A 20,943-nucleotide genomic window follows, 5' to 3' on the forward strand; every position below is an offset into this window, starting at 1 on the left:
GCATCTCCAACAATGCAGCATTCTACCAGCACTGCATTGGCGTGTCAGCAGTCTAGAGAGTGAATTAAACCTCCAAATGCATGACTTGAACCCACAACTTTCTGACTCAGAGGCAAGAGTGTGCCTACATAAATAACCCTGAAGACAATTAGGTATGGCTCCTTAAAACATTCAAAGTATCCAGTACTGACTTTATGAATCAATGCTGACAAACAACTTTGAAACCATTTCAACATAGAAAATATTTAATAGATTAGAGATAAAAAGGAGAGCAAATTATAAAATCTATTTAGTAGATTGATAGATATTGTTGAAAGCAAGACAGAAGCAGAACCAGTTCTTATGAAATTCAGTTAATGCAGAGTGAAAATATACTATATCAAATGTAAGAAATATTATATAAAATTTCTTGCATTTTGTATTGTGTCTATGATGTTGAAATAAGGCATATCACAAGGAATTCCTGTAAAGTGAGCAAATGTGTAAAATATAACTATAATGTATATAGCAATATAGTAATATAAATTACTTAAAATGAGATCAATTCATATTAGCAAAGGTGTGCTAGGCCAAATGTCTTATTTCATATCAGAAATCATTTGTCCATTTCAATCTTTTTTAATATTATCTGTGAGATTAAAGTTCTCAGCTTCCGAACATATACCTTATACAACTTCAGTTTCCCTGGTCAGTCAGACACTTCAATAAAATCAACAGTTTGCAACAATAACAACAACTTGATCTTATATAGTGTCCTCCACGCAGGGCAGCATCTCAGAGCGCTTTCCGTAAAGGGAAAGCAACTCTTCCTGTACTTGCTACCTCTTTAATTGTACGGTTTATTTTCTAAATTATGATAATAGGCTACATTAAGGATGACCTGTGTCATGGTTATTGTCATTTACTGTAGTTTCACTAATTTACAGGCAAACTCCATATTAATTCTTAAAGTACTGATATTCTCTGGTTCCTTCTTATGCTATGTTTTGGCAGGGACCAGCAGCAGGAAATTGTACTTATTAGCAGCTGCAGACAAGTTAATGAACACGTTTCAAAGGGCAGCCAAACTATACTCACAACTGTTTGTTAAACAGGGAAATAAGGCTTATTGGAGTGAGCCAAGATTTCCTTTGAGGAAAAATAAAATATTGCTGATTATTTTTATAGTTTATCACAGCACTTTCAAATATTCATTACATAATGTTGTACCAAAACATTCAATTAAAAGAAAACATAAACTTAGCTCTCAGCGAGCAAGTCTGTGATGTGGAATAAAGGGATAACATTAGATTGAAATGATATTGAGAATACCCTGGGTTAAAGTGCCTTTCAATCAATTTATTTGTAATACATGAGCAATTGCAAATAATAGGTTTGTTTTACAAGATTTCAGATTGTCGAGGATGGAAAATGATTTTAAATCATTTAAATGCAGTTGCATTCATCATGTCCTGGGGTACTGCAACATGAAAGGTGCTAATCAAATGTAATTTTGTATTGTATTGTAATAATAAAAATCCTTGCATTTGATATAATGCCTTATCACATCGTTGAAACGCATCAAAGTGCTTCACTGAATATACTACAAAGTGAATTGACTGTATATTTTGTGGGTGAAACACTATACAGAGCAGAATGTTCATAGGTTTGATAATTTAGCTGATCTGAGTCAGGGAGGTGTGGAGGGCAGAATGGAAGCTATAATTGATCACAATATGCCTTGAACCAGTGAAGTTGGGGGAAAAACTCAGCTATATCCTAATACAGTTTATGTCACCATTTTCAGTAGAGTAGAGAAGGGGAGAAAGCTGGGGTGAAAACCTGATGCATGAGGTTGATGATATAATGTTGATGATGTCACCATTTTGAGACACAGAATAATAGATGAACAATCAGAATTCTTTATAAGTTTGCTGCAAATAGAGCAAATTAATTTGATTCTATGTTGTATGCCTCTACAAGTATCTAGGCTTGATACATGTTATGTTATGCTCTGAATTCGAGAACTGTAGAATACTACAATGGCAACAATTTACATTGATGTCTTCCACGCAGGAAGAGGTCTCAAGGCTCGACATACGCCTGCCTGGGAGCTCGGCCTAGGGGGAGGAGGAGAGCTGAGGAGGGGCATGAGGAACCTGGCCAAAAGCACAGTCAAAAAGTGCAAAGTGAAGGGACTCCTGGCTGTAGGTGATAGGCTCACAGAACCGATGCAGGAGAGGATAAGGGCTGCAAAGTTCAGGACGGTCTGCAGCCTGTATAGGGAGCAGATGGCAAGTCGGAAGGGATCGGAATAATCAAGCCTGGACACAATGAAGGGGCGGGTGAGGATATCATCAGGGGAGAGATAATGTTGGAGTCAGGCGATGTTGCAGAGATGATGGAATGCAGAGTGAGAGCCTGAATGAAGGGTTTGAAGGATAGTTGTCTGCACTGACATGCTGCACTAGCTCCATGAGGTGGAATGAGCTTTCGTGCAGGTTGATGATGTCAGCTCCTGATAAGGCAGCGACTGAAGCTTAGCAGGAGAGCTGTAATCATTAATATTACATGCAGGTGGCTATCATTGAAAGCACAGTACAATGTGCTTAACACTAAAAGCTCCACTCAGAATGGCACTGCTATACTCCGGAATAGTTGTATGAATTTATATATTACTTAACTATGATTTTGTTGTTGCGCCTTGTTGCCCAGGACACCAAGAAAACTGCTTCCTTTTTTCAAATAATGTCAATTGATTTTTAACGTCTATCTCAACAAACACTCCAAATGATTCTCATTAATATCTCAAATGAAGAATGGCACGTCCAACAATACAGCACTTCCCCAGGACTACATTGGAATGTTGGCCAGGACTATGAGAAAATTCCCCGTCTGACGAACACTACATCATTCTCGATCTAATTATGCTGAGTGGAGTAGTCAACATGGATTCAGAAGCCTTTGACACCGTAGACCACTCAATCCTCCTCCACCACCACTCCTTCCACCTCAACCTTCAAGGTTCTGTCCTTGACTGGTTCAGGTCCTACCTTTCATACCGCCTCCACTACGTCGCGGCAAACGGTTTCTCCTCAACCCCCCCGCACTGTCTCATGCGGTTTTCCTCAGGGCTCTGTCCTCGGTCCCCTCCTCTTCACCCTCTACATGCTCCCCTTGGTGACGTCATCCGCAGACATGGGGTAAATTTCCACATATATGCGGATGACACCCAACTCTACCTCTCTGCTTCCACCCTGAACTCCAGGACTACTGGTGCCCTGACCGACTGCCTGTCCAACATCAAGTCCTGGACGAGGGCCAACTTTCTCCAACGCAACGTCAGCAAGACTGAGGCCCTCCTGATTGTCTCGCGCCAGTGCCTCCGCACCTCAGGCGCTGACAGCATCAGCCTCCATGGCTGCAACCTCAACCTCACTAAGCCAGTCAGGAACCTGGGTATCTTGTTTGACCCTGAACTGTCCTTTCTCCCCCACAACCGCGCCATGACCGTCACTGCCTACCACCACCTCCACAATATTGCCAGACTCTGCCACTGCCTCACACCTCAGGCTGCCGAAACCCTCACCTATGCATTTGTCACCTCAAGGCTTGACTACGGGAACTCCCTCCTCATCGGCCTTCCCAACTCTTCGCTTCACAAGTTGCAGATCATCCAAAACTCTGCAGCCCATGTACTCTCACGCACCAGGCTCCGTGACCCTATCACTCCCACCCTCGCCCGATTCCACTGGCTCCCCATCCCCCAGAGGATTGAGTTCAAGATCCTCGTCCTCACCTTTAAGGCCATCCATGGCCTTGCCCCCATCTACCTCTTTGACCTGCTGACTCCCTACCCACCTGCCCGCTTCCTCCGTTCATCGGGTTCCGACCTGCTCCATGTCTCCCGCCCGACCCACCCTACCATCGGTGGCTGGGCTTTCAGCCTCTCTGCCCCCACACTCTGGAACTCCATCCCATGGTCCCTTCGCCTCACTTCCTAGTCTTGCCTCCTTCAAGGCCGGTCTCAAGACCCTTCTCTTCGACCGTGCCTTTGGTCTCCCTCCCACCTCTCCGCCTTCCCTCACCCCTACACCACCCCTCTCCCATGCTCCGACACCTGACTGTTCAATGCTTTGTGACGTCCTCACTGAAACAAACATATCCTTGGATAAAAATGTTTAATACTACATTATATCTAAGTTCAAATGAAAGCTGGACTTTGTGTGTACTTGAAAAGCCAATTTTCAAACATTAAACTGGATTGTGAAATTGAAACAGAATATAATATAATTAGGCAGTAAAGTCTCTTGATTGTGGGTGTTGTGAGAAACACCTGATCAGATGTGTAATAGTGCTATGTCAATTATGCATTTCTGTTAAAATAATGGGAATATAATGGTATTCCTAAATGCATTCTATTCCATATTTAAGGAGCATCTTTTAAATTATGGTATCAGCGAGCTACCCATCAGCAATGCCAGATTCAACTACAGTTTAATATTGTTTACTTTATTATCAATGATTATTCCACTTCTCATTTATCCACATTAAATTAGTGTTACATTTGTCCTCCTCGATCGTCAGGCATCACTCCAATGACTCTCTAGAGATGGATACCCACCAGGATATGAACCCTTTCATTAACCACTTCCTTAAGTCCCCTTGTGTGAGATCTATTTGAGCCTGGTGTCTTGTCTGCTAAGGTGCCCTCAGTTTGCCCTTTATCTCCTTATTTGAAATTACTATCATTTGTCCAGTCCTAGAAATTCTACCTCTGTACTGGAAAGGCAGTCGATCTATAGGTTCCTCTCTGAGTACAGGCACAAAGCAGCTGTTTGGCTTATTTTGTGCTGCTAATTGGTAACCGAATCTACTTAAGCATTAACGAGCAGTCACTAAGAGACATTTCAAATTGTTATTAATTTGCCTTAGGAGAAAACAGAAATAATGAGGCCCCATTTTCACCTTTCAATGTCACAAACACTGTCAGGGGCATAATTGTGCACATACAAGAAAGTTAGAGACAAATAGCCTCCTGTGTTTTTCTCACTGTGAATAATATGATGGATATTATTGTGGTTTCTGATACTCTGCATGTTCAAGTATGCTCATCTAAAGGGGAAGTGCCTCCTTGAAAAAATTATTGACAAGCATGGATATTTGTTTCTTTGAAAACATATCATAGATCATGGCAATATTTTTATTTGTGCATGACATATCATGACAAAAATGATATTATTATTATTATTAAAAATTACATGAATGAAATGTGAAACCAAGGGCTGTTCAGGTGGTTGTTTAAGATCTTGTGATACTGCTTGAAAAGAGAAGGGAGTTTCTCTCGGCGATATGGTCAACAATCCCACAGACAAAAAATTGATCATTCACTTCATGACTGTTTGTGGGACACTGATACGTGCAAATTAGCTGCAGTCATTGCCTACAATATACATTGCCACTACAACTTACAGTGAATCCCGCGAAGCGCTTAGAGACGTCCTTCTAATGTAAAAGGAGCTATTTCAAATACAAAACAAAATTACATTTGGACAGTCAAGGATTTGAAACCGAGCAGGGGGGAGTTGGGATATGGGAGAGTGGAGGGCTAGTAGGATAGAAGGGTGGCTGAAGGCATGGTGGAAGAGGAGGGTCTTGAGATGTGACTTGAAGGAGGCAAGGGATGGAGCGAGGTGAAGGGAATGTGGGATGGGGTTCCAGAGAGTGGGGAATGAGAGGCTGAAGACCCAACTGCTGAAGGTCGGGCGGACTGGAGCCTGCTTAGCGGAGAGAGTGGACAGCTTAATAAGGGCTAAGCAGGTCACGGAGGTAGGAAGGGGAAAGGCCGTGGAGGGCCTTGAAGGTGTGGGCGAGGATTCTGAACTGTATAAATGCACACATTATTTTTGTTATTTATTATAAAGCATTTTTAATATTTGTCTTGCTAAGAAAAACTAGCATAAAAATTGGCCTACGAAAGTACCAAAACAGTGATATACAAGACCACCAGGAACAAATATTGAAACATAGCTGGAAATCTACCATTGGAATTTCATAATACTAATAATCCTTACAGTTGACATAACACTTTTCACATCAGGAGAATGTCTCAAAACACATTACAGGGTATACTGTATATTTTGTAGAAAAATCTAATAATTATATTGCGGAATTGCAAAAGGATTTATAAACCCTGGGGGTGTCACAGTTGACCTGGTGGGACATTGTTCAGATGCTGACTTCACAGAAGTCAGAACTGAAATCAGCATTGGAGCAGAAGGGCAGACAGTCAGCTGTAGCACATCCAGAATTCTCTATTTATAAATCATTCTGTGAATCCCATAATTTAGACTCTGCTACCTTATGCCTGGGGTCCAGCCGGGTGACTTGACTATGTAAGGGAGCTTCTGCTTAAATTTACCAGAATATTATTTGGGAGCTACTTGAGGTGAGTTGAAAGGCTACCATTACAGGGGATTTTAATATTTTATTGCGTGCACTCAATATCAGGCATGCCCGGGTCTGGTGTAACATGGGTTAGATGGAGGTCATAGTGCCCTTTTCACTGCCCACAAATTGCAGTTTATCCATGTGTCACATGTTGAGCAGCTGCAACTCTCACACTCAGCTCTTTGAAAGTAATTATCCATTTAGTGTTAAATCCTGCAAAGCTTTACATCTTGGATTTGTGTCCTTTGGGAACTGAGTAAGATTAAATGGGAAACATCTACTTAACTGTTTAGGAACAACAACAACAACTTGCATTTATATAGCACCCTTCACAGGGATAGCGTCCTGGAGCACGTCACAGTGGCTGAAGGCACAGCCACCAATGGTGGAACGGAGGGCACGAGGGACAAACAGGCGAATGGAGGTGGAGTGGGGGTGTAAGCAAGTCGGGTAGGTAGGGAGGTGTGAGTGAATTCAGTGATTTGAAAACGAGGTACGGACGGGGGCGGGCAATATGGCGGAAACCTGTCTGCTTGTGTGACGGCTACTTGTGTTAACTTCCTGGTATATGATTATACTAATCATGTTTACAGTATTACTCCAACAACTAAAAGCAAAAGAATCAAGCAAGAATCAAGCTAATACAGGCACTTTATTGTACTGTATTTGGGATTTATGTAGGTAAGATCAGGACATATCTATTACTTTTATACATTTTTAATCTCTGAATTGTTCATATTAATTTGCTGCTTTTCAAGAAAATCCTGCTCCCTTACATTGGCAAGTCAAACTGATAGACTCCTGGCATGACTGGAGGAAGAAGAAAAGAAGACTGTACAATAAAAAAATAAACAATGGATGGTTTCAATGTCTTATATAATATCAGGAATCTTGTTACAAGTGCTGACTTGTTCTAATCTAGAGGAGGAAATGAAATATTGTGTCCCGTTGCACTCTGTCTCCTCACTGGTTAGGTACAAAATACTGTAGTTAGACGCAATGGCTTTAAACAGCAACAAAAATGTGCATTTGGCTGTTAATGATTGTAACCTGTCCATTCCCTATTCTATAGCTCTTCGCTCTCTCTTTGCATTTGTCCTTGTGCCTGTACCACTCATGTACATGTAAACCCTCAAGCCAACTTAACTCTATTTATACCAATAAAAGTACTGTTTAAGACACAGTCAAAGGTGATTGAAGGTTAGAATCTTTCTGCACAACACTTATAATAAAGAACTGAAGCTTTAATGGATGAGTCTGATAACTTACCCAGGTTTATGCTTACCTGCAAATGTCATTTTCTGGTTCCTCCAGGCCAAAGCGAGAATCGAAAACTAGCTGTATCCTTGTGTTTTCAGGGGACAGCAATCTCCAGGTCAATAAAATGCTCCTTGGATAGTTGAGAGGAAACCTTGGACTCTGTATGAACCCATTATTCACGACATTGACTGCATCTTCTTGTCGATAAATTGCTGTGAGGTGATTGCTCTCTGTTAGTAGTCACAACTTGTACAAATTAGTTGGCTGTTTAATTATTGAAAAACAATGTAAAAATATGCACCGAGCCATAACAGTAAATTCTAAATCTTTAAATTATTAGCGGTCAGAAATATACTCCCAGAATAAAAAGATTTTAGCACCTGAGGTTATTATTTTTTAATAGTGCCTTTTAGTTTCAGCCATATTACGTGCAGTCCTAATGTTTTCAGCTGTCGTGGTCCCATATTGACCAGAAAAGGGTTAAGCATTGGTTATCTTTAAGATAGACAAACATATTTCTGTAATCTCAGACAAGTCAGTGACAACCTGCTATGAAAGCTTAACTCTGTCATGTTAACCAACAGGATCAATTTCTGACAGAGCACATGTAGTATCTGCTGGACTTTTATGATGTGTTTTATGTTGGTATTTTCCCTTCAAATGTACAATGACAGGATTGACTGATATATCAATAGTACTCTTAAGGATCTGATTGAGTGCCTTAGATCCTGAATTATCTGCAGCTTGTCTGTGCTTTTCACCTGTGTAGGCCCACAGCATAGATGCCAACATATAAAAATGGATGCAGCTCCTATTGAGGAATTTGCTCTTTTTATTTTTGCCTTGCTTTCCTTCAACAGAAGCTTGGGCCCTTACACGAAGCCTTGCTGTCCTTTTCTCACGAGCAACAAACCAAATACAAAACAGCAATTGAGATAAAATGTTAAGACAGGAGTCCTGTAGCTCAGTGGTTAGAGCACTCGCTCTCGAAAGCACTTGAAACCTTGGGCAAGTTTCCTTACTCCACACGCCTAATAATAATCCCTCCAAAATACAAAACAATAATAAATTGGTCATTTTCAATCCACAACTGTTTGTGGGACATTGCTGTGCGCAATTGGCTGCTGTGTTTTGCCCACAAAGATACGGTCAATTCACTTTACAGCATATTCTGTGAAGCGCTTTGAGACGTCTAGAAGACGTGAAAAGCTCTATATCAAATGCAAGGATTATTATTATTATTATTTGTCTTTAGTTGAAGTAAAACAAGACCAAGTCCTTTGGATTAGGTGCAAAGAACTGACATAATCACACCAGATTGAAACAATTTTCAATTGATATTTTGGTCCAGTTCAATTACATGACAACAAGGATTTTCTGCAAAAGGGAGCCATCCAAATGGGACTTGAAATACGTCTGTTTTCTGCAGATGGCAATATTTACCAGCGTATCCTTCTGTCATCATCAAAGTTTGTTTCAGCAGGAAAAATGGATTCAAGCTAAAGCCAGAACAACAACAGTGTTCATGACAGAGTGAGGACTGAATACTTGGGTGTCCCATGTTTAACCTTGCTNAAAAAAATCTCTGCTGGTGGTTTGAATGCTAACTGGCAGCATTGCAAAATCCACTAACACTTTGCTGATCTACTGGCACTGAGTTCAAAGTCAGAGTGCAGGAATGTGCTGAATCAACTTTGTGGGAACTTTGGCAGTGATTTTGTACCCTGTGATGTCAGTGACGTTAAATGGCATTTTTTTTCAAAGGGACAACAGAAATGTTGATTTATATTTAAAAACAATGTTATCCTTCTGCTACATAAGATGTTTGTTCAAAACAATATTCAGTAATAAATGGAAGAACATCAGGACAGTGAAGCTTCTAACGATACCACTGTTGACGTTTTTTATAATTTTCAAATTTTATTTTTTTAATCAAATTTGCAATTGAAATAATACCACGATCCAGATTTATTTTATTTATTACAGAACATGCAGAATTTGGCAAATTGTTGAATCCAGTTTTAATCTTTGAAACCAATTTTCTGTAATTCTTCAAAAGACTTTCAGAGAACACGTTTCAAAATTAAGGCTGCATTTAAAAATATGACAATTTCTGGATAATGCTAGATTAATAGAATAAATCTACACCCAAATAGAATTCCTGCTCCTGTTTTTTTAACCCAAATTATTATTTTGGTATAATAGCATTAATAATAATAATCCTTTTGATACAGTGCCTTATCACATCTTCTAGACATCTCAAAGCGCTTCACAGAATATACTGTAAAGTGAATTGACTGTATATTTGTGGGCGAAACGCGGCGGCCAATTACTCACAGCAGTGTCCCACAAACAGTTGTGGATGGAAGTGACCAATTTTATTATTGGCTTTTTTTCTTGAAGGATTATTATCAGGTGTGTGGAGTGAGGAAACTTGCCCGAGGTTTCGCCCTGCCGGGAATCAAACCCAGGTCTCTCACTTAAGGGCGAGGATCTACTAATAATGAAACTCTTGATAGCTAACATTTGGCAGAAAAGAATTGTTCTGCAAAAGAACCATTAACAGTGCTGTTGAACACAAAACAGTGATGAGGTTGGGCAGCTGCAGCAATGAGAGAACAATGGCAATAGTGCAATCAGATGGCAGTAATATAAAGGTAGAAAGGTATTTGTTTAGAAACACTGATTATCCACATGGAAGAGGCCATGGGAGGCAACTAAAGAAGGCTCTTTCTAATTTTCCCCTACTGTTCTACCCTCTTTTATTAAGCATTTCAGACAAACAGAATAATCATGAATCGTTCGTTTTAAAAAACATTCACTGACTATGGGGGAAGGGGGTTGAAAATTTCAACATATTTAATCAAACCGTGAGGTAAAAAGTGACCAGTCAATGTATTAAATTATTGACTGGTCTTTGGGGGTGTTAGAGGAAAGACACCTTCCCCCACCCATTCCCACCAAGTCTTTCAGAATGGTAAGAATCTACTCCACATTGGATTGCCGATTGGCTTCACTCAACAAGAAAAATCAGAGTGAAGCCACACCCTAGTCGATAACACATTATTGATGAATCGTTTCTGTCAACGATCAGTATTACTTAACACATCACACGTCGTAATTTTGTATGACACATAGTGCTATTTTCATAATAGTTATTACGAAGGTTAAATGGGATAGAAACTAACTAAGTTCATATTACTTAACCAAGTATAATCTTTTACACAATTATAATGAGCAATCCACAAACAATTAATGGGCAACTTTTAGTTCAGTCTATAAAATAAAATTTTAAAGAAGTATCTTTGTAAATGCAATGCTAATAAAATGTTCGATGAATGTAGTTGTACAATTAACAATGTATTGCACACTAATAATTTATGGATTATGCAGTAAAAACTTTACTTTGTGCATTTCTGTTGTGGTTTCACGAATAGCAATGTAATTACACATCAAAATATATAATTACACATCAGAAAGTTTCCAATTATATTCTACTCATTTTACATTTAATTCTTCATCTGAACATGAAGACCTGTATTTAAGCTCTTAGAGGTGGCGAACATAATGTTGCTCATTCTCTGATTTTAGCTCCCTATGTTTAGAAAGCACAGGGCTTCAACTCAGTGTCTCCAGTAATGTGGCTGAGACATGGCTCTTAATGTGGAGAAATGAATTAAGCAACCGGTATGCTATTACCCTGTGATTCAAGGCACTACATTAACCCTCTGTACAATTGCATTGTTCTTAATGGACATTAAAAGCTTTACTGTGGATTATTAGTAATTTAATCATTTTTAATAGGTAGAAAGGTATTAATATGTGACGGTGTTGCAGCTTTCAGTTTGAAACTCAACTCATAGCATTTTTGCACAACCTAACAGCGAAAAGTAGAATGTATTCCACAAATGAGGCGTTAATTCCTCCTTGGTAATATAATTTCTGTATTCCATAATTCTCCACTGAGCATTTCTATATTTCCCTGAAATTTATATATAAAACAATCCACATGAACAGCTCAATAATGTTGCAGGTAATATGATGTATGATAAATATCTGTCTGCACAGACTTGTATGTTTATTAACCACTTTAAAACCACCATCATCTCTTGCACTGGTGATGTTCAATGTTTTAATAAGGTATAAATAATTAACATAAACTTCTCACGAGAGAGTGTGACAAAGTATAAAAAAGATGGATTAAATCTTCAAAATATTTTAAGCAATAATTTTCTTTATAAATAAGTCAATGGATTTACAAGAAGGGCCATGGTTTTGTGGATTGGGTTATACATTTTTTGAAATTACAGACAACCAACCAGACAATTTGGCTTAATGCACAAATCTTGTCTTTCCATTTTTGGTCCTTGCAAGTGTTTTAGATCAACATCACAGAATGTGCCTCATAAATAAAAATTCCGCATCCATATCCAAACTTAAACAAGCGGCTCATTTTAAAACTAACAAATATCTTAATCCAAATCTAAACACACGTTTTACATGTTAAACCTAGAAAATACCCAAATCCAAATTTAAAAAAGCAGCTCATTTTAAAAATATATATTTTTTTAATTTAAAATAAATACGATAATAAAAGTTATTTATTATAAAAAGGCCTCCCCCTAAAATTATTCCTTCCACCTGCTCCTCCCCATTTGTACTCTAATATCATCTATTATCAGGTTCATCACAGACACAGTGAAGACAATCATCTTCTAACACTCTTCCAATCACATGGGAGGTAGAGGGTCACACTACTAATAATCTTTTTAAGGAAGTAAAAATTATTATTTTTCAGTAATGGATTCCACAAAGGTGAATAATTGTTAGATGCCGCTCACGGTGTTGGCCGTTCCATGTCACATTTCAATGTTTGAGGCACCTGCCGCATATCTCATGGGATGAACATGCCTTTTACTACCTGACAATCACTTCTGTGCTTTGAACATCACACTGAAGTCATTTGATTTCCATTTGAACCCAAATGCTGTTCAGCATCATAACAAATCACATTCGGAGTAATTTTTGCTAATTTCAGTTAAAGGGACTGAAATGATAATGCATTGTTGTAAACCAAACAAAATATTTTATTTAGATTTGATTATAATCTCCATTTGACCATATTGCAGTCTTAATGTTCTGCCGTGCAGCACAATCAATAGAACTTATAACATACAGTTGGCAATATAGAAATTGACACAATAAGCCAGAAATTCCATCGAGCCTTAAGTTTAAAGCCAACACTGATTTGGGGTAAGTTCTTTAATTTCGTAATAGTTTAAAAGTAGCTTTCTTCTATTCTTTAAATGAACCAGTTTCTATAGAAACATAGACACAGGACTAGGCCTTTCAGCTTCTTGAGCCTCTTCTGCCATTCTATAAGATTATGGCTGATCTGTACCTCAAGTCTTTGCCCCATATCTTTTAAAACCCTGACCTAACAAATATCTATCCACCTCAGTCTTGAAAATGTGAATAGATCCAGCATCCACAGCCTTTTGGGGGATTGAGTTTCAGATTTCCACTACCCTTTGGGTAATGTCAATTGAACTGAATTTAAGAATTTTCCACAATTCTTTGTCATCTTAAATTTTTAGGCAAAATGGTCTTTCAGGCTAGGTTGAATTTTGGGACTTGTATGTTTTAATAATTCTCATTGCTAAATACTTACTTTCTACTTTACTTTGTACTTTGATGCCATTTAAGAGCTACAGTTGTTTGAATTCTACAGGAAGTACCTTTAAGTGATAAAATATGGTCAATCTAATTACAATATAAATTTGAAAGTTTGTGATGAAAAATTTACATTCAAAGACTTAGACTTTTACTGTATAGGACAAAGGTTAATCCATACATAGTTCCTGATGTTTCTCAGTTAGCAATGTTCATTCTGATATAAGCATGTGAGAAAATATCAGTAATAATATTGCTTGCTGTTTATTTACCGCCTCATCATCTTGAAATGTCTCAAAGTGCTCTGCAAAGTTTTCTGTAAACTGTAGTTGCAGATGAGTGTGGTAGTCAATTAGTACTGTTCCACAAACTACCATGAAGTGAATAACCAATTTTTTTTTGCGGGGGTGGGAGGAGGGAGTTACGACACCAGGGGAACTCCTCTTTCTTTTTAAATAGTGGCATAGTTCTCATTCAAAGGATGATCTATGTGCAACTCCAACAATGTACAACTCCCTTAGACCATGAGCTCAAAGTCCCAAATGACTCAAAGGCAAGAGTATTGCCAACTAGCCAGATGCACTTGTGCTGATCAGCCAAGTCATTAAGGACAATCTCTGAATATATAAGTGTCAGTAAAGATGGTAGGATTTGGTTTAGAAAAAAACCACAGGGTGACAGATTGAAGCTGTCACTTGACAGAATTGAAGCTGCATTCAGGCAAGAATGTGGCCATTTCTCAAATACTGGGAATTTGGATGGCAACCCTCATCGCAGTAAATGCATACAATCTGAAAAGTGACCTTGTATTTGTAGGTGAATGTGGCAATCGATTTGCATATCACAATGTTCCACAAACAGCCATAAATACACTCGCAGATTTTATTTGGGTGATTATTGGTCAGGACTTTGAGAGTAACTCCCTACTCGTTTTAAATTGTGTCATGGGATCTTTAACATCCACCTGAACAGGCAGATAGGTGTTCACATGTTATCAATGATTTATTAAAAAAAGGCAAAAGAGTAACCTGTCACTGTTTTTAAATCATCCTGTCAGTTCTGCAAAGCCACATACACAGAAAACTTTATCAATTGAAAGATCCATATATTTATATTTTCTGTTATATCACTATATAGATCTAAAGTGTGACTGTTGTCGTTGTTGTTTGAGGGGTCTAAAACTTGGAGTTTCCTTAATAAGGAATCTGAGTCATTCAAATGGGGAATTCCTTCCAACAACCAACAATACTGACCAGTCCAGCGCTGTCTATTTCCAGAATGAAGTTCAGTGGGGAACTTAAGAAATCCAACAAATTAGTCCCTCTGGTCTCTTTAGACAGATTTACACAAACATTACAAAAATGTAATTGGCTTTAGGTTGGTACGAAAAGCAAATCAAAATAAAGAAATCTTACATGTCCAAGATATAATAATAATCTTTGCATTTGATATAGCGTCTTATCACCTCTTCGAGCCATCTCAAAGCGCTTCACATATGATATTCGTATATGATATTCCTAATGGTAGGTCAGAGACAAAAGATGAAAGCCAGTCCTGACTCTTGACATGTTTATGTGGCTCATAAAGTTTGGGTGGAGTTTTCATTCTCCATTCTCTCATGTACCAACCTATTCATCTCTGTTGTTATACTGGAGCTACGTGACCTGCTCTTAGAGTGGAATGGGGGCACTGTACTGAGTGATACTGACTGCTCCCACCCTCATTCTAGGGACAAGTAGAATAAATCTGCCAGGATTCGCACTCAAATACTGTCCCGCGACTTCTGCTGAAAGGACAAGTCTGAAATGCTGGGTGAGAGCATTGACTGATGTTCCTTTTCACAGTCGAATATCGTGCCAGCACTCACGAGGTCCACATATCCTTCCTTGCATTTGATATAGTGCTTTTCACTTCTTCTAGACGTCTCAAAGTGCTTCACAGAATATACTGCCAAGTGAATTGACTGTATATTTGTGGGCGAAATGCGGCAGCCAATTGCACACAGTAGTATACTACAAACAGTCGTGAATTGAAGTGACCAATTTATTATTTTTTTTTCTTGAGGGATTATTAAGGGAAAATACATACAAGGGGCTGGTCAGGTATCATGCATTACTGGCGGAATAACTGAATTCATGTGAACTCTCAGCTTAGCCTTTTTAAATGTAATATTGTCACTTATAAAGGAAGATGGCAGGAAGTATTAATACTAAAAGATGGGTGGAGGGGACAGAAAATGAAACACATGTTGAGCCCAGCCTACTCTGGTGGGACCTATAAACAGCAGCTATCCATTACATAGGTTGAATGGTATTAATTTTTTTTTAATAGTTATTTGGTTCACTTTTTTGCCATTAGCTTTGCAAAAAGAATGTTTTACTAAAACTGTTAAGGTTTTTAGTGAAACAAAATAAATAGTGGAATTGAGATAGAATGTCCCTCAATAGAATCATTTAAACATTATTTTTCATGAATTGGTTTTCCAGCAAAGGATTATTGCTTGATAATACACTGAAATGACCTCCTGATGTGAAAGGCACTGGATGAATATAAAATGTATTGTGTTCGCTTTGTACAGCCAACAACTTCAATGAGATTCCCATCTCTCTCCTTCCACAGGTAGAATGTCAGCCTGGCTCAATTGGTAGTGCTCTTTCCTCTACGTCAGAAGATTGCTGTCATTTGGAACTCATATAGGCTAAACTGACACTCCAACTTAGTGCTGGATTGTTGGAGATACGGTCCTTTGTTTGAGACATTAAACCAAGGCCCAGTCTGCCAGTTCAAGTTGATGTTAAAGATCCATCGCACTGTTTGACAAGAGAAGGGAATTTGGTCAACAATCCCAAAATAAAATTGGTCACTCACTCCATGGCTGTTTGTGAGTAATTGCTATTGCAATTGGCTGCCACGTTCACCCACAATACACACATTCACATCACTTAACAGTACATCCTGTGAAGTGCTTTGGGGCATCCAGTATTGTAGTGTAAGATATGCTACACTTAATGTAGGGATTATTATTATTAATATTATTATTATTATAGTCAATGGATACTATGGGAAGTGAGGGCAAACCAAAACTGATCAGCCTAGCCGCTCTCTGGATTCTTGTCTGTTTACGCAGCACCATTACCACAAGTCCAGAAATAGGATTTCTTACCCACTTGCGCCATTAATAGCATGTGTTTTGTGACTCACAAAGCCCCCCCCCCCCCCCCGCCCACAAAAATAAATGGGGAGAAAAGAAAAACAACATCTTTTGAAGCATATAGCTGTTAACAATTCTTAAAAGAGACCTTTAAATAGACATATTTTTAAATTAAATGCTAAGAATGCTAAGAATTCATCAACAATGCATACTGAATGCTAAGTATTCCAAAATACATAACTGTTAAATACAACTGCCACTTACAACATCAATTGAAACAATATCTATCTAAAGAAGTGCATTTTTCCACACTGAAGAAAAGGCTGATGTTTACAATAATAATAATAATAATCCTTGCATTTGATATACTACCTTATCACATCTTCTAGCCGCCTCAAAGCGTTTCACAGAATATACTGTCATGGGTGAAATGTGGCAGCCAGTTGCGCACAGCGGCAATGGTGACCCACAAACAGTCGTGGATTAAGTAACCTTTTTTTAAGGGATTATTACCCAGGTAGGAACATTGCTTCGTGACTCACAAAGAATTACAATGCTGGAGGAAACATCACAATGTAATAAAACTAAATCTCATAAATCCTGCATTGGCCTAGAGCCAGCAGTGAGAGGTTTCTCAATACATGAGTCATGAGTTTGCCAAGAACTCAGAGAAAACATCTACTTTTCTTTCCTTTTGTAAAGATTACTTTCCCTGGAAGACGACTCAAGTTCTACCTCCAGGTAAATAAGCTAACACATAAGACTTATCCATCAATAAGTTCTGAAGGCCAATCACTTTTAACCCTGTATTCATCAATAATGCATGCTCTGAACAGTTGTTATTTCGCTAGTATGTGACTTGCATCGAGCAGTAACCTTATGATGAAAACGTCAAAGTGAAGGCACTTCTCATTTCTTTCTGTTTGCCTTTCATTTATCATTTCTACCAGGTATTGACAAGGCTTGACTTTAAAATATTTGGGGGAATAATTTGCCCACTGTTTGAATTACATTGATTAAAACACATTGAATGTTGTTAAGCCTTCCCAGAAAAATAGCATGTTGCACAAATTCGGCCTATTTATTACAAAGATTACAACTTGTGGCATCTAAATATCCTCCCTATTTGATTATTGTAACTAAAGAAGCAATATTTTGATAGCATCGGAGCAATATAAATAAAGATCCATATGTATATATATATTTATACATATATTTATATATATTTATATATATATATTTACACATATCCAGATAAACACTGTTTGTGGGACACTACTATGTGCAATTGACTGCTGCGTTTCACCCATGAAATATACTGTCAATTCAATTTAAAGTATATTCTGAGAAGCGCTTTGAGACATCTCGAAGACGTGATAAGGAGCTATATCAAATGCAAGGATTGTTATTATTATTATATATGTACCAGTCACAGGTTCCAGAACCATACAGGACAACCAAACAGCAAGTTTTTTGTTTTGTGGTGTTCAAGAGCGATCTTTTGTATATAAATGTCAGTTGCTAAACAATTATTCCATATAACTATTTGCATTACATTTTTCTAGTTATGTTTTTAGGTCTGTCAACTTTAAAGAATATCACTTTTGAGGAAGCAAACAATTTTCCCATTTCCGTCTCCCAAGTTCAAATCCTACCTAATCAGTATAGTGGAATTCCAACGCTTTGCTTGAGCTGCTAACATCTAAAGAACTCTCTTTAAGGCACCAGTATGATCATTTGTTTCCATCTCTCTCACACATACACTATCCACCTTTACAAGGTATCTGAGTGAGGCTAGAAGGTGCATGCATGTAGGTGCCAGGTAAGATTATGGTCGGTCTCAGCTGTAATGCTTACTACAATCAAATATCCTTCAACTTTAAAGGATATCTGTAAACTTCACAAAGCTACAACAACATAATTTGATTCATACAGCACCCTTCATGTTTCATGTGGGGTTACGGATTCCTTATTCATGGTATTAGAGGGTGACAACACTTGTATAAATATACTCAAGTGGAAAAAACAGTTGTAGTGAGGCGAAGGGAAAAATCAGAGGAGAAAAATTGGCAAGAAAAAAAGGATTCTTGTGCTGAACTGCTATAAAATAGATTGTATCAATTTTGTTTGCAATCACAATCTTGCAGCAAATTGTGCTGAAAACCATCTGCCAAAATCACATCAAAGAGGTGGTTTTGGTAGATAGGAAATGAACTTGCACCACTTGAACGTGAACTTGCAGTGTAGATACAGATAATGCAAATCCATTCAATCGTCAATCTAGATTTTTCAGTGTGGTCCAACAATAGAAATTATAACTTTAATATTACTAAAGATTTACTCCATATGGTGTGTCCCTTACTGACACAATAAAATGACTTGACCTTCAGGACCAGTTTGGGTGGAGAATTGTACAAGTGCTTCTCGCTGAACTTCACTCTGGAAATAGACAGACTGGGTCAGGGTAACATACTTTGGGTTGTTGGAAAGAGTCCCCTACTTGAATAACACAGATTCCTTGTTAAGGAAATCCACTGGGTGACATGAAAGGTGTTGTAAATTGTATTTGATGTGGATCACTTGATCTCTTTGTTCCAAAACTGATTAGAATGGAAAGCTGTTTCTTTAGTAATAATAATAACAATCCTTGCATTCGATATAGTGCCTTATTACGTCGTTGAGATGTCTCTAAGCGCTTCGTATGATACACTGTAAAGTGGATTGACTGCATTTTGTGCGCAAAAATAAAAATTAATTCAATGCTTGGCCTCTGACACTCTTCTTGATAATGTGCTCTATCTGTCAATTAATTTCTGTGTAAAGATGTCAGTGTCTGTCCTAACATCTCCCTTCACATCCACATGCTTATCTGCTGCCCTGACATATCTAAGGAGTTGTGCACATGCAGAGCTTTCCTCAGCTCTCAGCAAATGCAATTTTGGAGGGCAAATATCCAGATTCCGGCTCCTAATCGCTTTACCGCCAGAAATTATTTCAAATGACCTCCAGCAGTTTATGCAAGGCATTAGACTGCAACTCAAAAACTGTAGGCAGTTCCACAGGCCAGTTTTATGCAGTGTAGCAGATTTATCTATTGAGCTATCAGGGGAACTCAAAAGATGTACTGGCAAAAAAACACAGCCTGGAATGACAAAAGGGAGCAGGTAGCTGGCGGTGATCTTAAGTAGGAAGTCAATCTCCTGGTTCTCCTGACATCCCTAAACAGCTTAAAATTCACCCTCGTGGTTTGTGATGCCATCCAGACTGCTCTATTGAATTACTGCCTCGTAACTCACTTGCTGCCATGCCTCATGTCACGTGTCACCATCTTCTTAAAAAGAAATTATTACTCCAGCAAAGAACGCATGACGAAGGTAGGATGGTTCAGCAGCTCTTGTGTACAGAATATTTCCAATGCTATGTTTACTGGTTATTTGCAGTGTTTATATTGTTGTTGGGTAGTTCAATGCGAAATTGCACTCTAATTGATGGTTATCTCAGATTCTTAATTTAAAGATCTCCTTTCTCTAACTGCAGTGTCTGTAAAACGCTTTAACAACAACTTGCATTTATATAGTGAACTTCACAGGAGGTAGCATCTCGGAATGCTTTAGCACATCAAATAAAGGCTCACATGCAATTTTTGGGACGTGTAGGAAAATGGACTATTTGTGCCACCAAGTCCCATAAACAATCATGAGGCGAATGATCAATTTAATCCAGAGGACTTCTGGGCAGGATACCGGGAGAAAGTGCCTTCTCTTTTCCAATACTGTCATGGGATCCATAATGCACCTGAATATGCAGCCGGGAACTCCATTTTACATCACATCCAAATAATACATCTCTAACGGTGCAGCAATCTCCCAGCAGTGTACTGCTAGCATTTTGGCTACCACCACCGACCCGAGCTGCTTTCCCAAAATGCTCCTACCTCTGTCCTCTATCCTCCACTACTCCGTTCGGTCCTCCTCTCCTGTCGCCCTCCCCGATTCCTATCCCTGCTCGACCATCCCACAGCCTCCCTCTGTTCCATCGGGTCCATTGAGGCAGACTCGGATGGCTGTCTAACAGGGGCCGCTCTGACTGCCCCATCCCCCATTCTTGCTGCAAGGCCCATTAGTCCCTGACTCCGGGGGCCAACCTCTCCTCCCTCATCCATATCCCCACCCTCTCTGTCAATCCTCTCCCTCCCCACCCCCTCGTCTCCCACTTTCCTCCACCATCAACTGTCCACTCCTTTGAGCATCTTACACTTTGTCACCCCTCCAACCTTTCCCTCAAAATTCTACTTATTTATCACCCTCCCCAAGCCCTCCCTCACCTTCCTCCCTAACATCTCCACTCTCCTATCTTCCCTCTTCCTCTGCTCTGACACCTCTTCACCTTAGGTGACTTCAACCTCCATTTCACCCTCTCCTGCTCTACCT

General features: G+C 38.9%; 1 protein-coding gene across 2 annotated transcripts in view; it reads right to left on the reverse strand.

Annotated features, from left to right (window-relative positions):
* The window catches only part of pdgfd (platelet derived growth factor d), a 64,981-nt gene that overhangs the window by 22,805 nt on the left and 21,233 nt on the right, over window positions 1-20,943 (reverse strand). The window contains exon 2 of one of the 2 annotated variants that reach the window (XM_042334564.1): window positions 7,715-7,919. In XM_042334564.1, coding sequence (XP_042190498.1) covers window positions 7,715-7,919 — 205 coding nt within the window. The remainder of the gene's footprint in view (window positions 1-7,714; window positions 7,920-20,943) is intronic. The other variant, XM_007904430.2, reaches the window with a different exon arrangement.

Source organism: Callorhinchus milii, unplaced genomic scaffold, assembly GCF_018977255.1.
Source record: "Callorhinchus milii isolate IMCB2004 unplaced genomic scaffold, IMCB_Cmil_1.0 Scaffold4, whole genome shotgun sequence".
Lineage (NCBI taxonomy): Eukaryota > Metazoa > Chordata > Chondrichthyes > Chimaeriformes > Callorhinchidae > Callorhinchus > Callorhinchus milii.